The sequence below is a fragment of the Triticum urartu genome, chromosome 5A (genome assembly GCF_056163025.1).
Source record: "Triticum urartu cultivar PI428250 chromosome 5A, HENAU_Tu73, whole genome shotgun sequence".
Taxonomy (NCBI): domain Eukaryota; kingdom Viridiplantae; phylum Streptophyta; class Magnoliopsida; order Poales; family Poaceae; genus Triticum; species Triticum urartu.
The window spans coordinates 605,142,866-605,160,050 of record NC_141877.1 but is presented as its reverse complement, the minus strand read 5'-3'; the positions used below and the strand labels follow the sequence as shown (position 1 = coordinate 605,160,050).

Below are 17,185 nucleotides of genomic sequence, written 5' to 3'. Positions count from 1 at the left end.
CACATGCGTGAACGTTCATCGTCAAGGTGGAAACACAATGTGCTGATTTTGTGGAATTGCCATGGGCATACTTTTTTTTGTGTGGAAATGAAGTCACAAAGATTACAGCACAGGAGGCACATGGTATACGATGTACAGAATTCAACACTTGGTGTACAAAAATGTGCCTGCTTAGGGTTCGATACCACAAAACAATGATCATTTCAGACACAAAACCATTTGGTCATACAATGAAAGGGCTCATGAGGACGAGGCATTGTGTCAACAAAAACAGAGGATAAGGAACATTGTTGATATTAGGCATGGACTCTGATCATCAGAATTCAGACACTAGAGGATCGTTACTCTGAAATGTGCACCCTATGGGGTTACACCAGGTTTGTGTGCTTGAAGAACGTGTAGAACAGTATTGCCGATGTCACGAAGAGGCTCAAGAATACCAGCCAAATTTGCCAAACTGCAATGGGGAAAGCGTACACCGGAAAATCTTGGTAAATACTTTATCCAATACTTATGTGCAACATACAAGAACGCCATCTACAGCAACATGCATGTATGTACCTCTCCAGTCAGCAGGGACGTTGAGCTTCGTAATCTCTGCTCCCCATTGGTGCGAGGTGGATATCACAATCCTGCAACAACAGCAAACAAGAGGCCATTCAGTTCTTTCATTCAAGCTTGGACCATCAACCAGTGAGGATTCTTCCAAGTGAATAGCTGAATAAACTCTGACTTCACTATGAACAAATACTGAACTAGTTGCTACTTCACTAGTTTGGCAGTGCTTCAGGAAGACAGGTTATCTCTAAAAACTTCTGTTCTGGATACAGTCAGCGATTATTTCAGGTTTGTCTCGCTTCTTGTTACAGGAAATACCAGTAGTTACCATTTACCTTTCAGTAGGGCAAAATTCAATGGAGGAAATTGGGGAGCCAAGATGGACCTTCTTCATCAAGTGAGAAACTTGCATCTTCTGTACATCGGCAACACAACAGTCTCCATCACGGCTTCCTCTAGATAAAGATGAAAAATGTATCCATGTCAGTACCACTTCACAGCCAAAAGAAGGATGTCGCGTCGACGCGGAAGGCTCAGCAGATCTAGACAAGCACATTAAGTCGGACGATGAACAAGTAGATGGATTGTAGACAAGCTCTTTTTGTTACGAAATGTACGCAGAATAGCAGGTAAGTGGTTTCTTCCAGTAAAATGATTATCTCAGAGGTGACCAACCAACATGATGTTCAGTCAACTGGACACACTTCAGGTACTAATGCTGCATATTTTGAAATGTACAACTAGATGGATTGTAGCTGAGAAGTGTGAGAAAAGACGATTCAGAAATTGTTTGAATTCTGGAAAGGAAAAACTATCCTGAATACCTCAGACTTCGGCGATGCAGGTATGCCTAGGAATGCTAAATATAGAAGTACTGTCACAGCCAGTATTACATGAGATGCACCACCACATCCACTTACAGTGCGAGATACTTCCCATCCAAGCTAACTGAAAGTGTGGAAATGGGCTTTCGCAGGAGTCTTTTGTATCCAATTCTCTTCCAGTTACTTATGTTCAAAACCATAGTCACGATATCATTTCCTATTTCATCAATAAAAATTCAATTAAGTCTGTTTGGTGTTGCATTTCTTGACTTTATCGACGTGATTACCTTTTACAAGTGTGCAAAACAGAAAAGGTTTCTTTCCATCCCTAGAAAAGCGGCAACACTCAATCCTCTCATCCTGTAAAGCATTTACAGGAAGAAATGTAAACAGTATGGTCAAATAAGCAATTCAGTTTCAGTTATTGTAAAGGGGAAAGTACATGGATTTTACCGAAGATCTAGTCAAATTTACGAGTGGAGCTCCCTCATCAATCTTCCATATTCTTGCAGAACCATCAGTTGAAGTTGATACTAAAAACGCTGAATCCAAGCTACATGAGAAAGAGGCATTTCAGGATTAAACATGCTACCAAAAAGAGCTTATTTTGTAATTTAATGAACAAATAGAAATTGGCTAACTGCCCTAATTAGTAATAAAGATCTCTTGTGCAAAAGTTTGTACTAAACTATCAAGACACACCCAGCAGCTTTGGTACTCGAGGGAGTATGTACAGTTCGTCAGATCCTATTGATCCACGAGGTAATAATCATTTGTTGATTAAAACAGGCGTCTACTTTTATAGTTTCATTCACCTGATGTCCATGTCCCGGAAGGATTTATGAGCTTTAGGTTCATCCAGAAGCACGCTGAGATTTGGCCAGTGAAATATTCTGAGATGTCCATTCTGTTTTAGTGGAATATAAATATAGCAAAATTTAGTTAAGAAATCAAATATGTGATTTGCAGAATGCAATCATAATTTTACAGTTCAGCAGATTACAACATGTCATAAATTACCCTTGAAGTTGCATAACTTTCCCCACAGAAAGAAGTTACTACAGAACTCTGAACAAAAGAGACTTACCAACTAGCAGAATCATTATATACATAGTAAATAAAAATGCATGAAAAGAAAAGCAAGGTGGAATGGGCTGATGATACCTCGCCGCCAATAGCAAACTTAGTACCATCAGTACTGAATGCCAAACATCGCTGAGGCCCAACTGATTGGAGGGGCGGCGAATCACTTGAAATAAGGTTGATACAAAAGTCATCATAGACCAGCTTGAACAGCCTAAAGGTGCGATAGAATGATGCCTTAGCCAGGTGAACTTAGAATATGAATGAAAGAGTTGATGTATAGCAAGGAGAAATATCAGAAGCCTGAAGAATGCCTATGATCTCCTACTGATTATTCTCTCCTATGATGTCCTACTGATTTCTTGAACTTGTACGTTAAGATATTGGAAGTATCATACTGACTGAGGCCGAGTAATTCGATCGGCACGACAAAGCGACGAGCACGCACGCACCTGCAGCCTTTGGCGGTGGCGCAGACGAACTCGTCGCCGGCGGGGTGCACGGCGATGGCGCGCGGCGTGTCCGCGTCGGCTCCCTTTTCGCCCATCACGACCCTCAGCTGCAAATTCATTAATCCCGCGGTCAGAGACACGGCCGTAGCAGCAGCAGGCGCCGAAACCCCGCCGCGCACGGGCCGCTCACCAGGGGTTCGGAGGCGAGCTCGCACGGCCTGGTGTCGAAGGCGAGGAGGTCGAGGAGCGGCGGGGACGAGGCGGTGGCGCCGCGGCCGTACACCACGAGGAGGCTGCGGCTGCTGGACACGGCCGGCCCGCCGCCCGGGCGCCGTATCCACGCCGCGCAGGTCACCTTCCCGGCCACCCCCGCTTGAGCCTCGTCGCCGTCGCTCGCCATCGGAACCAGCCAACAGCTGCCGAGAGCTTCGGTTCTCTCCAGCTCTGCCTGCTCCTAATTTGCGCTTGTAGTAGTATTAGCTTTGCCGTAGTGCCGCCGCGGTGCGCGTTGGAGCCTGGCGCGGGCTGGCGGGCGGAGAGCGCGACGGAAGGGAATCGTTTCGTCTGGGGACAGAAGCCGGGATATTCTCAGGCGGCAGCGCGCCCGCCCTGATGTCAGCGCTTTGCAACCTCCGCCCTGATCGAAGCTGGTATCCTTGCTGTCCCGCCGGCGCCGGCGCCCATTTCGGCTGGTGACTGGCATTGCTGGTGGAGTTGGAGACTGGAGTGGGCACCCGGATGCGGATTCCTGCGCTTACGATCGACACCAGCTAGCTGTTTTTTTAAGCTACACCACCTAGTTACTACACCACTGGTACATTTTCTTTTAGAGGTATACACATGAAAACATTTACAACGCGTGTCTCAAACCCATCTCAAATGGTCGGGCGAACTCCTTAAACCGAACCAAAACGGACTCCTCAAACGTCCGGACTAACCGACACCTCTAATATCCAGTCCAAATTCAGGACGGATATAGAGTGGACCTCGGGCACGTCCGGCACGTCGGAGAGAAAAATCTATCGATTTGAATCCCTTCCAATCTACAGTCGAATCCATTATGTCGATGCATGCCCCACGGAATTCGGCTTCAATGCAGAGCAAGCTGTACCTTACACTGTCAAAGATCTCTCCGTTTCCATGTGAAGCAAAATAAACCCCTGGTTGGCAGCTTCGCCACAACGTACGGAAGCCCATGGAGATAAACTAAGATCAGGTACTTCCCTTAATCCCTTTGTTGAAACATATTCACTTAGTGAAATTGTATTCACTTACTAAGCACTATATATGACCTGCATAAGATAGCAATCAAATCTAGAAAACTGGCACTCCCTCCGTTCCTAAATATATGTCTTTTTAGAGATTCTATAATATGGAGTACGTACGGAGCAAAATGAGTGAATCTATACTCTAAAATGCGTCTATACCATCTACATGTACAGTAGTTCATATAGAAATATCTAAAAGGACTTATACTTAGGAACGGAGCGAGTATTACATACCAACAGAAAAACATCCTTGATTACTGACAGGAAACTGATATTTCCCAAGGTAGTACAACCAAGTGACACACACATAAATCCTGTGTACGGGGTTCCACACTATTACAGACCAACGACATACAAGTAAGTTCGCCGTTCAAGATTCCACGGTACACACTATATAGGATTATAGGAAAATAAATAAACTCAGAAGTCACAAGTTGTAGCGCCACGACACATGTCGCATCCTCTGAAACGTATAATAGGACAAGTGTTACCAACCACACAAACCCAGATAGGCAATCCAGTTAAGCTTGTAGATTGGCTGGAAGGCTGGCGGATTGGAATGAACTCATAAACACCGTCTCCATTGTGTTGGGGCGCTTCAAGCATCAATGATGCAATGATGGAGACATAGCTTCAGCTCCCGCCTCAGCGTGTAGGCTGATATTTAACAGGATAACAAAATAGAATAATGAGCATAAAGGTTAATCATACCGACTCTTAATTAACATGTGTCATAGAGCTACACAAAGGAACAAAGGAATTTGCAGATGTAGTACCTTCCAACCCATGCATGTTAAAAAGGCAAAATAAGTTTATCGGGAATGTGCTGAATCTTTTGCCAGTTTAGATGTCCAATTGTTGCATGACCTCATGAACTCCTCGTTGCCGGCCGTGAGACAAAACTTCTCAAGGGAGGAGGGCAGTGTTGGAAGGGATTGGATATTCGGGCAACGATTAATGTCCAGTAACAGGAGTGACGCCAGCCGCTCCATATTATCGGGCAAGGCGTGCCAATTGCTGAACCCAAGCCTAAACCAACGAAGATGCACCAAGACCTCAAAAAGTTGAGGAGCCGGTTCAAGTCGGCTGCAGCTGTCGAGCCAAAGATTACGCAAATGCTTTGGGCCGCCATTCTGCTGACCCACCATCCAATCTGGGTACGTCCAACCATGGTAATCCCCAACTTCCAGTCTCTCAAGATATTTCGGTGGGCAAAGGCCCTCAAGCACCTCCGCTTCAACTTCTGGACTGCAACTCGTGTCATCCCAGGATAGTGCAAGTTTTTTCAGCCGCTCCTTGTGTGCAAGACTGGCTTCAATAGATTCTTCCTTGCTTTGGACATTCTCAAGACCCGTGATACTTAGCGTGCCTTCAAGCTTGTTTAGGTCCTTCACTTGTCGTAGCTCGTACCCCTGTGTCTTGCTTATACTGAAGCGTACTAGCTTTTGGAGCCATTTCAGCCTGCCAATGTCTGGAAAGTTTTCCATGCTGCGTATACACCGCAAGTTAATGAGCTGACTAATATTTTTACTACCAGTAAAAACCACACCCTTCCTTCCACATTAAAGTCAAAATACCTTAGATGCTTTAACAGACCAATACATACTGGAAGTGAGAAGATATAGCCATCATCTGCGGAGAAACGCAGAACCAGCACCCGCAATTTCTTCAACCTCCTGAACATTCTCTCAAAGACTTTTTTATCTCTTGAACCAATATTTATATGGCAATCAATGATGAGAGTGCGCAAATTCTGCAATTCATATATATTCTCTGTAAGCATCTTTATATCACAACTCTCGACGAATAGATGACGAACATCTGGAGGAACTTCTTCTGTGACACCTTCCTCGATTCTGAAGCAATCTCCTCTAGCAGCCTCCTCTGCTAAATCATGCAGCAGGTCATGATCAGTGAAGTAATCAACCTCACATCCATGTTCCACTTGTCTCTCTCCTAATTGCAGAAATGAGACTGACAATAATTCATCAAAGTAATTCTGACCAACATCATACAGATCCTCTGCAGCATTAGTTGTCTCTATAAACGCTTGTGCCATCCACAACTGTACTAACTCATCACGTTTGAAATGATGTCTTTTGGAAAAAATACTGCAATAAGCAAAGCATTGCCTCACATGCTCATCAAATTGCTGGTAGCTCCACCAAAGAGCTCTAGTCGTCTCGTTCAAAAGGTCCCTAACTTTGACACTCCTCCAGAACCTAACATCTTTTCTTCTATGTAGCTGTCCTCCCACGGTTCTCGCCGCTAAAGGTAACCCCTTTAGCTTCTTCGCTATTTCAGCCCCAATATCTTCCAGTTTTCGACGCTCACTGTCATCGAGGTCTGATCTTCCCAATGCATAATGCATGAACATTTTATAGAAGTCATCATCATTCAAGTCAGGTATTGGAACAGAATTGCATGTCAGGCCAGGACTTAGATCGGCAAATGCATCTTTATTTCGACTTGTGGCTAGGATCTTGCTTCCTTCCAACCCAAATTGCAATGGAAACATCAACCGTTGCAGATTCTGCTCATGGGGATCTTTGTTGCACCAGATATCATCAAGTGCTAATAGAATTTTTTTTCCACTTAGTTCATTCTTTAGTTTTGTCTGCAGGACATCAAGGCTAGTATATTCAGCCTTTTTACCTGAAGCTGCTTCCAACATCTCACTGAAAATGGCATGCACGCTAAACTTCTGGGTGACGTGAATCCACATAAAAAGGTGGAAATTGCGTTTCCTTTCCTCTTTCTCTCCCTCTTCCTCTTTCATGGCGTTACAAACATATTGTGCAAGTGTTGTCTTCCCAGACCCCGCAATGCCATAAATGCCAACTACATCAGATTTTGAAGCATGAAGCATTGTTCTTATGTCCTGACAAATCTCATTTCTGCCAATTATCTTTCCCACTGGATATGCTGTAGTCTTCTGTCTATCTCCAGTAGTAACATCTGCAGTATGCGTGCCAAGTTCGTTTCTTCTTTGCTGGTTCGCCTGCCCAATAGTTTCTTGCACTTTGTTTTTTAATGCAAAAATTTCCTGTGTTTCATCAATGAGTTTTTCTAGCTTTTTCATATTTTTCTTTAGAAGAATATATAAAGGTCCCATGATAATGCAATTTGATTCCATAATGACGGCCTGCAAAAGCAATCAGTTTCCAAATCAAAACAGTATAGCAACTTTAACGGGTGTCGCAGAGCAGCCGCAATCACAACTGCCAGAGCTTACATCACTGCTAAGCACGGATCAACAATATGTCACGCCCCCTCTGCTACAGAAGACACCGACAAGCAGGACCCAGAGACCAGCGGCTCGCACGGCTCGCCAGCTGCCCAAAGGCTACCACGAACCAGACGGCCCAACCCGCGTAACACTGGGCCGGAGTGGACCCAATGAAGCCCAGGTGACGACTGCTACTTAAGCCATCTCCTCTGACTGGCTAGGCAAACGGCGGCGGCAGCTTACCCTAGTTCTTCTCTTCAGCTATTCCCATTTTGTAATCCGAATTCCAATGTAACCGAGACAACAAACTTGAATTCGTGAGCGAGATCAAGCTAGTTCGAGTGAATCCCATCCCGTACCTTACATCTGGTATCAGAGACCACTCCACCCCACTCCCTCTCCGCCACTCTGGCCCAAATTGTCGAGACGCGGCGCGTTCGGCAAGCGAGATCGCAGCTGATGGCCATGGATCCATCGATTGAGGCCTTCCTCGATCGCCTCGACAACACCCTGAAGGCCCAGAACAAGGTCATCGCCGAGATCCAGGCGTCCACAGCCAAGATCAACGAGCTCGTCAATTGGCGCCCTGATCTGGAGAAGCGCGTCGCCGATTTGGGCGATGCGGTGGCAGCACTCCAGCTCGCGCAACCAGCACCAACTAAGGAGGTCGAGGGAAACCGGGCGCCAGCACCTTCGTACACTCCGCCAGCGACGACCGGTGCCCACATCGGGGCCGGTACCGGCACGGTTGACGCTCCTCAAGGGCCCACAGGCCACGGCGTCTTCAACATACCTCGGGGGCCCCCGGCGGCGTCGTTCCAGACGCCGCCCCCGCCCCTGGCATCTGAGGGCCTGCGGAAGGATATCCGAGCGGTGGTGCTAGTTCAACGCCCGCCTGACTTGGATACAGCTTGTGCGCTGGCCCTGCTTCAGGAGGAAGTGGCCGACGGCGTGTTTGGCAGTTTCTCAAGACCACCTGAGGCCGCCCCGCGCGCGGGCACTCCCCTGCCTCTACCTCCACCACCAACACGTCCTGTTCCGGCTGCACCGGCGGCAGACCGTCGCGGCACTGATGCGGTGCGAGCAGATACAACCAAGATAAAAGCGCTGCGGGACTATCGACGTGCTCGCAGGCTATGCTTCAAGTGCGGCGAGCGGTGGGGGCAGGATCATGTCTGCCCCACCATTGTCCAACTGCACGTAGTCGAAGAGCTCCAGCTCTTCGGCGTCGAGACCAACTCCGACACCGAAGAGGGCGTACAACAAGTGCACGCCATCTCGCGCCCAGCATTGGATGGTGGCGTGTCGCCAAAGGCATTTCAACTGCTGGCTACTATGCAAGATCAAGAGGTGCTCATACTTGTGGATAGTGGGAGTTCTACGTCTTTCATCAATCAGAATCTGGCGGCGCGATTGTCAGGTGTGCAAGAGCTGCGCCGGTCTTGCAAAGTGAAGGTGGCTGACGGGGGTGAGCTCATTTGCTCTTCCTCCATTCCGAGCTGTCGTTGGTCATCTCAAGGGTTGGAATTTGTGACGGATATGAAGATCTTACCGCTGGGAGTATATGATGCTATTCTGGGAATGGACTGGCTTGAGCAACACCCGGTGACTGTCGATTGGCGAAACAAGCACCTGCGCATTCCGACAGCGCTGGGCACAGCCAGTTTGTTTGGGCATGAAGCGCAGTCAACACAATGCCATGTGATCAACAGCGCGCAATTGCAACAACTGCATCGCCAAGGGGCATTGCTGCATCTGTGTTTACTCTACCCAATCAGCGAGAAGCAAGAGACTCCGGTGCAGGATCCCCCAGAGCTGCAAGCACTGCTGTCAGAGTTCGAGGATGTTTTTGGATAACCCAAAGGCCTACCCCCGCGGCGAGCCTGCGATCACACAATCCCACTCATGCCGGGGGCGCAGCCTGTCAACATCAAACCTTACTGTCACAAGCCGGAGCACAAGTCTGAGATCGAACGACAGGTGCAAGAATTATTACAACCTTGGGTGATTCAACGCAGCCACAGTACATTCTCGTCACCGGTCATTTTGGTCAAGAAAAAAGACGGGACCTGGCGATTGTGCGTGGATTACAGGCATCTTAATGCCATGACACGTGTCAGTAAATTTCCGGTGCCAATCATTGAAGAGCTGCTTGATGAATTGCACGGCGCAGTCTGGTTCTCGAAGTTGGACTTAAGAGCGGGCTATCATCAGATCCGTTTAGCAGAGGGGGAGGAATTCAAAACCGCATTCCGAACGACAGGTGCAAGAATTATTACAACCTTGGGTGATTCAACGCAGCCACAGTACATTCTCGTCACCGGTCATTTTGGTCAAGAAAAAAGACGGGACCTGGCGATTGTGCGTGGATTACAGGCATCTTAATGCCATGACACGTGTCAGTAAATTTCCGGTGCCAATCATTGAAGAGCTGCTTGATGAATTGCACAGCGCAGTCTGGTTCTCGAAGTTGGACTTAAGAGCGGGCTATCATCAGATCCGTTTAGCAGAGGGGGAGGAATTCAAAACCGCATTCCATACGCACTCAGGACAGTACGAGTTCAAGGTCCTCTCATTCGGACTGGCAGGGGGACCAGGCACATTCAACGGAGCGATCACAGAGACAATGCACCCTCTCCCGCGACACTGTGTGCTGCTCTTCTTTGACGATATTCTGGTATTTAGCAAGACCTGGACAGACCATTTGGCACATTTGAGGCAGGTCCTTGAGCTCCTGCGTCGTGATCAATGGATGGTGAAGAGGTCCAAGTGCGAGTTTGGCCAGCAGCAGCTATCGTATCTGGGGCACGTCATCAGCAGCCAAGGAGTGGCCACGGACCCAACAAAAATCCGAGCGGTAGAGGCGTGGCCGACACCAGTCGACGCCAAGGAAGTGCGCCGATTCTTGGGACTCGCCGGATACTACCGCAGATTTGTTCGGGGGTTTGGGATTACTGCACGGCCCCTGTTCAACCTCTTGAAGAAAGGCGTTCCTTTCGTCTGGACAGAGAACACCAAGCAAGCTTTTGAGAATCACAGGGAGAACATCAGTGGTGCCCCAAGCAATTTTTTTATTAAACTGTCATTATGTTTTTTTCATGTGGGGAGGACGTTTTGGTAGACGATGCAATGCAAACCTCTTCTATCAGCTTCTTCTAATCTCCTAGCCAGACGAACACTTGGATCGACCGGTTCGTCGTCACTGTCGCTGCTCGATGAGTCTGAGTTATCATCCGCTGCCCACTTTCCTTTTGCAGCTGATAGTTTCTTATCATTACCATTTCTTCCGTAGTCGCAAGCTGGCCCCTGCCCCCCTTGCCTTTGCTCAGACAACATGCTATGCTCCTGGATGGCAGTAATTTTTCCGGAGTCATAATCTGGCTCCTGTCCCCTTTGCTCTTGGACGGACACCATTGCATCCTGTTGGCTGGCAGCAATGAGTTCCAGAGCTGATCGGAGCGCAGCTACTTATTCTGTTTGTGAAACAAGAAACAGAGCATGTCTGTGAGAATATATTTTTGTTTTTTCATGCATTTTTCCCATTTTTGCATCAGATATCTGACCCCGCCCCTTCTACTAAATTGATGTACCTGGTTGTTGTAGGAATCCACCATACTCTCCGACTACACCGTGCCAAACATCATCGAGCGGGTTGAACGCATCATAAGGCTTTGTCTGCAAATTTTCAAGCAACATTTGTAAGTTAGTTAGTTCTACTGATAACATATGTAACTGTTGCTCATGAACAGGGCACTCTCTTACAGTGAATATATTTGGATACTCCCTTATAAGGTAGATTAGCCTCCTGCATATCTGCCCCGTGTAAACACTGATGCGGGGGACAGTGTGCGGCTCGACATTATTTGCTCCAAAATCAATCCAATCGAAGAACCACGGCTGCAAGTATTTAAGCAAAACAGAGAGAAAAAAGCAAGAAGCATGTTAGAGCTGCAACAACTTCATTTTGCACATAGCTTAGATGTGTTCAGATACATTGAAAAGCAATCACTTACAATGAGTGCCAAATGGCTGCCGCCTACTATTAGTGTTCTCACCCCAGCCTCCAAATCTTTTTGCAATTTCTTTACAGCTGCTCTGATGATTTCAAATGCCCACTCGGCGAGATCATACTCACCAGTTCCACCGTTACAAAGGACACAGGCAAACATCTCCTAGGGGATCGACGAGTATGATTGCTTGGGGCCAACACATGTACCAGCTGCTAAGAGGGAGTAGGCCATCTCAAAGGCCCTGGGGTGGTAGTTGCCAATTCCTGAAGCCATCATTCGTGTGATGGCATCATGCACAGCTCCGATTGTTAACCCACCGTCCCTGGCGTGACTTCTAGTCTCGATCCCTAGTATGGTTCTGATGCGCAGGGTTAAATTCTGCCTATGTTTTGCGGGTAATTTTACCATACTCACTTGGCGCCCACTGTTTTTCAGACCCAAAGTCCTAACGATGGATCGGGGGCTGAAATATCTATATTCCCCGTCAGGGAACGTGAATCTCATGTCTTCCCAACTAAATCTACTAAGCAGCCAAGCATAAAACCTCCTATCGGCCTCACCAGTCCATGCAGCTGTTAACAAACTCGCCATGCCAGTTCTATCCACCAATCCGTAGGATCTTAATCCTAGATGGAGGATTTGATGACAGCTCCAAGTACATTTCACCACCCTACCACGTAATACGGCAGACTCTGCTAGGAGACTCGGGGGTTGAGCTGGGACGACCTGACCTGCAACAGCAAGGTATTCGGGCACAAGAACTAGTGTACGGCGAGATCTACGCATGCTCGGCCCCCCTCCGCTGCAATCGTTGGCTAGAACTCGCTTTCTTTTTCGCTTGGCATATGGCGGCATCTCACTGTCTTCGGAAGCCACGCCCTAAAAAATGCATTTTCAGAGATTCGCATCCATCTGGATTTATCAATCGCACCAAGTCGTATAGCCGCATTGGAATCAAGAAAAGAAACAAAACCGAAACATCACTGGCTCGATAGGAGCTGGGCGATGACTTTTCACCATGAAAGCAAGCACTCACCAATGGAGCAGCTGCGCCGGGAGCAGTGCGATGGCCTTGCGAGCCGTCGCCTTCATCGGATTCGCCGCCTCGTGTGCTGGATCTAGCTTTTTTGTTCTTTCCGCTGCCATCACCTTCCTCACATGGCAGTGTCCTTTTCCGCGGTGGATCCGGTGGTTCCATGGTCATGTGTCTACGGAGGGAAACAAGGATTGGAGTAAGAGAAGACCAGCAGCACCAACAAAAAGGGAGCAGCAACCTCAAAAGTGCAGCCCATAGAAAAAGAGCAAAAAAGGGAAGATAGGAAAGCGGAGCCGCCTCCTAGGCTGCTACCAAATCGGGAAAGCTTACCGTCGCAACTATCGGCGCCGGCTCTGCCGTTGTAGTCGCCGTCCCAACCTTCGGCCACCGGATCTTGGTTCTTTCAACAGTGGTTTGGTGGGGGGAGGGAGGTGGATGGAGCAGTGGAAGAGGATGAAGTGAGCAGTGGTGTGGGAGAAACTACAAGTCTATATGTGCGAGGTAGGCTTTTGTAAATGAGGCTGCTAGCTGTCTCCCCCCCGTGACCCAGTGTCTTGTCAAGTCACCTCTACTCCTCGCTGCCCTCGCCACCCAAAAATTCCAACGCTTGCAAATTATTTTTTTAGCACTAAATCTAGCAATGGTTCGGCGCGTACCAAAATTACGTTCCAGTCTGGGGGAGAACTCACCGCACGCCGCACGTTGACGTAGCCCTTTACTTGATGATCATGAGCCCGTTGCAGAAAAAACTTGTCACGGAGAGTATATGATCACTTTTTAAAATTTATTATAGTTGTTAAACGCGCGGAGCAGCTGAGCTGGTTACTAAAAATGGTCAACTGGGCAATCCTCCAGGTGTGACCATGCCTAGACAAGAGGACACAGCAGTTGTACCCACATCCTTTTTCGCGGAACCAGAATGGAACTCCCTGATATGCTCACCCGGTCGGAACAGTACATTAACTGTTCATTCTTTTGCGGTCCATGCCAGCGACTGCGAATAATGGGAAGCAGGGGTCCTGCTTGGCGTTGCATGCATGCAAAACGCCCACTAACCCATGCATTTATTAATTCTTCCCCACCCGGCATGCTATCTCTACCGTACTAATGACACACCAACTCTAGACCTAATCGATCACGCACACATACACCAGCCCAATACGCTGATCGTTGCGAGTGGTTTGTTTCAAAATTTTCAGTCATCACCGTCACATGGTGGAGGCCTTGATTTGTTGTTGTTACTTGTCCCAAGTTAACGTCACGAAGACCCAAAGCACAAGAGAAAATACGCTTATTTAACTAATGTAGAAACCCGGGCGCTAAGCTATTCAGACTTGTCAACTCAAGCCACAGCTCATACATGCAAAGATGCAACCAGGTACTACATGCAGCGCAGTCACGGACGAATGCGTGGAGCGTACTAATGAACATAGCTACGGTAGCTACAAAGGAGTCGATTAGCTTTCATAAATCGCGCCATCTAATCTAGAATCCGGCGGCGTTTGGGTGGTACGCTGGTAATTTCATCATCATCTTCAGAATCTTCTTCGTCGCCATAGCCTACCACACCAGACTCGTTGTCCGCGGTGGAGCTACCAGTGCTACGAGGTGAGCCTGGGTCAGCAGCTGGATCGAAATCACCAAAACCTTCCTCCCATGAAACCTGCTCCACCACGCAGCCTAATTCTTGCGTTTCAGACTCTTGCTCCTGTACGACCTCGCCCTGAAATATGATAACATCAAGACATTAGAGCGACACTCTACAGGTATGCATCTGCCACCTGCCCGAGAGTGATTTGCCGATTTGGCATTCTTACCTCCTCATTGGCGTCGCCACCCTCGGCCGGCAGATCCGTCGTGCTCCATGCGCTACTTGTGGAAATCAATCGCGAGGGAGGCGAAGGCTGCAATACGAAATGGTTTTCATGTTGGTTCAGAATAGATTTGCCACTGAATAATACACAGACATCACACTGGGAGTGTATGAAAAAGCAAGGGACAACTCACAGGAAGATTCATGCCGTCGAACTCATCTCTAGCCGCTCCCATGGTTGCGCCACTGGTCGCTGAATCAGCTACAGAAACCTCCATCAGATGCAGGACACCGTTTTTCAAAGAAATTCGAATCAGTATGGCAATGGTGATTCTCAAGGGGAGGATGCAGACCACACCCCCAACCCACTTACTCTTACTTATACCTGTGGCGTTGCCAACCCAAAGGGCCGTCTCCACATGCATTAAATCTGGTTTTTTCAAATTTCAAATATCGCCCACGCGTGCGGGGTTGGGGTGATGGGTCAGGACGCAGGGGTTCGTGGTGTGTGTGTGGTCGCGGTCTTGGGTCGCAGTGCTGTGTGGCGGGATCCACGTGGATGTGCATGCAAGCTGACTAGGTGTGTACATGTAGTAAGTAAAACGATCCAAGCAGGGAAACCAATGTGCCTTTTTTCAGGTCAGACGCTGCAAATCATAGACAAAACCGCCATTTTTTTTAGCTCCATGCAATGCGGAAAATAGTCTAAGTCTAATAGAAAATTAGATTTGTCCTCCCGTCTCGATACAAGCAGAAAACTCAGCAGAACTAGCATGCAGCAAGCAGCACTGCTATATTTGAACATAAATCTAACTCATACACCCCTCCCAGGGAAACACATACATGTTTGGAAAAATGAAACACCTACATCAGTTATCAGCAAACCCAATCGGCCTTTTGCATGTAGTACGCCGATGTCCTTCTAACCCACAGTTTTTACATTTGCCTGGTTTCCTTGGCTTCCTGGGCTCATCACCCTTTTTAGGGCATGTGGTCCTTTTATGACCTCCGCGCCGACACAGGCTGCAGAACCGGGTTCTCTTACTAAGACCTTCATACGGCGCCTTATCCCTGCTGTTTGTTGGCCTGCCTGGACCCTTCCTTTTCTCCGGCGCTGCGAGACACTGTAGGGCATTCGTGCTGAAAGAATTGGCAGCACTCTGGTTGCGATCACCCTGAACACCAGCTAATGCGTTCTCGCCATTGGCAGAGTGCCTGGCATCTGCATTTGCTATGACACGTTCCTCAAAACCCAGACCATTGTTGGGGAACGTAGTAATTTCAAAAAAATTCCTACGCACACTCAAGATCATGGTGATGCATAGCAACAAGAGGGGAGAGTGTGTCCACGTACCCTCGTAGACCGAAAGCAGAAGCGTTATAACAACGCGGTTGATGTAGTCGTACGTCTTCACGGCCCGACCGATCAAGCACCGAAACTACGGCACCTCCGAGTTCTAGCACACGTTCAGCTCCATGACGATCCCCGGACTCCGATCCAGCAGAATGTCGGGGAAGAGTTCCGTCAGCACGACGGCGTGGTGACGATCTTGATGTTCTACCGTCGTAGGGCTTCGCCTGAGCACCACTACAATATTATCGAGGATTATGATGGAGGGGGGCACCGCACACGGCTAAGAGATCAATGATCAATTGTTGTGTCTATGGGGTGCCCCCTGCCCCCGTATATAAAGGAGCAAGGGGGGAGGCGGCCGGCCTAGGAGGAGGGCGCGCCAAGGGGGGAGTCCTCCTTCCCTTGTTGGAGTAGGAGAGAAGGAAAGAGGGGGAGAGGAACAAGGAAAAGGGGGCTGCACCCCTTGTCCAATTCGGACCAGAGGGGGGGCGCGCGCCTCCTTTCTTTCGGCCTCTCTCCTCTATTCCCGTATGGCCCAATAAGGCCCATATACTTCCTGGCGAATTCCCGTAACTCTCTGGTACTCCGAAAAATACCCGAATCACTCGGAACCTTTCCGATGTCCGAATATAGTCGTCCAATATATCGATCTTTACATCTCGACCATTTCGAGACTCCTCATCATGTCCCCGATCTCATCCGGGACTCCGAACTCCTTCGGTACATCAAAACTCATAAACTCATAATATAACTGTCATCGAAACCTTAAGCGTGCGGACCCTACGGGTTCGAGAACAATGTAGACATGACCGAGACACGTCTCCGGTCAATAACCAATAGCGGAACCTGGATGCTCATATTGGCTCCCACATATTCTACGAAGATCTTTATCGGTCAAATCGCATAACAACATATGTTGTTCCCTTTGTCATCGGTATGTTACTTGCCCGAGATTCGATCGTCGGTATCTCAATACCTAGTTCAATCTCGTTACCGGCAAATCTTTTTACTCGTTCCTTAATACATCATCACACAACTAACTCATTAGTTGCAATGCTTGCAAGGCTTTAGGTGATGTGCATTACCGAGAGGGCCCAGAGATACCTCTCCGACAATCGGAGTGACAAATCCTAATCTCGAAATACGCCAACCCAACAAGTACCTTTGGAGACACCTGTAGAGCACCTTTATAATCACCTAGTTACGTTGTGACGTTTGGTAGCACACAAAGTGTTCCTCTGATAAACGGGAGTTGCATAATCTCATAGTCATAGGAACATGTATAAGTCATGAAGAAAACAATAGCAACAAACTAAACGATCAAGTGCTATGCTAACGGAATGGGTCAAGTCAATCACATCATTCTCCTAATGATGTGATCCCGTTAATCAAATGACAACTCATGTCTATGGTTAGGAAACTTAACCATCTTTGATCAACGAGCTAGTCAAGTAGAGGCATACTTGTGACACTCTATTTCTCTATGTATTCACACATGTATTATGTTTCCAGTTAATACAATTCTAGCATGAATAATAAACATTTATCATGATATAAG

The 17,185-nt window shown here is 47.9% G+C and overlaps 3 protein-coding genes and 1 pseudogene across 3 annotated transcripts; all 4 read right to left on the bottom strand.

Annotated features, from left to right (window-relative positions):
• Nucleotides 1-44: 44 nt before the first annotated feature.
• LOC125510975 (SEC12-like protein 1) lies at nucleotides 45-12,601 on the bottom strand. The gene is made up of 11 exons (XM_048676261.2): nucleotides 12,461-12,601; nucleotides 3,108-4,842; nucleotides 2,918-3,024; nucleotides 2,547-2,679; nucleotides 2,198-2,289; nucleotides 1,836-1,935; nucleotides 1,670-1,742; nucleotides 1,479-1,599; nucleotides 894-1,013; nucleotides 562-632; nucleotides 45-457 (listed from the first exon to the last, which is right to left on the bottom strand). Exons 2-11 carry the CDS (start codon nucleotides 3,315-3,317, stop codon nucleotides 369-371), a joined length of 1,116 nt encoding a protein of 371 aa, XP_048532218.1. The 5' UTR covers nucleotides 3,318-4,842; nucleotides 12,461-12,601; the 3' UTR covers nucleotides 45-368.
• On the bottom strand, nucleotides 4,868-7,533 carry LOC125507471 (putative disease resistance RPP13-like protein 1; annotated as a pseudogene).
• On the bottom strand, nucleotides 9,704-12,467 carry LOC125510976 (uncharacterized). The gene is made up of 4 exons (XM_048676263.2): nucleotides 11,428-12,467; nucleotides 11,177-11,311; nucleotides 11,005-11,089; nucleotides 9,704-10,887 (listed from the first exon to the last, which is right to left on the bottom strand). Exons 1-4 carry the CDS (start codon nucleotides 11,581-11,583, stop codon nucleotides 10,883-10,885), a joined length of 381 nt encoding a protein of 126 aa, XP_048532220.2. The 5' UTR covers nucleotides 11,584-12,467; the 3' UTR covers nucleotides 9,704-10,882.
• Nucleotides 12,602-13,940: 1,339 nt separating the features above from the next.
• Nucleotides 13,941-14,551, bottom strand: LOC147973276 (uncharacterized). Its single transcript, XM_087522007.1, has 3 exons — nucleotides 14,468-14,551; nucleotides 14,278-14,364; nucleotides 13,941-14,183 (listed from the first exon to the last, which is right to left on the bottom strand). The coding sequence occupies exons 1-3, from the start codon at nucleotides 14,549-14,551 to the stop codon at nucleotides 13,941-13,943; spliced, it is 414 nt and encodes a 137-aa protein (XP_087378133.1).
• Between the last annotated feature and the right edge of the window lie 2,634 nt (nucleotides 14,552-17,185).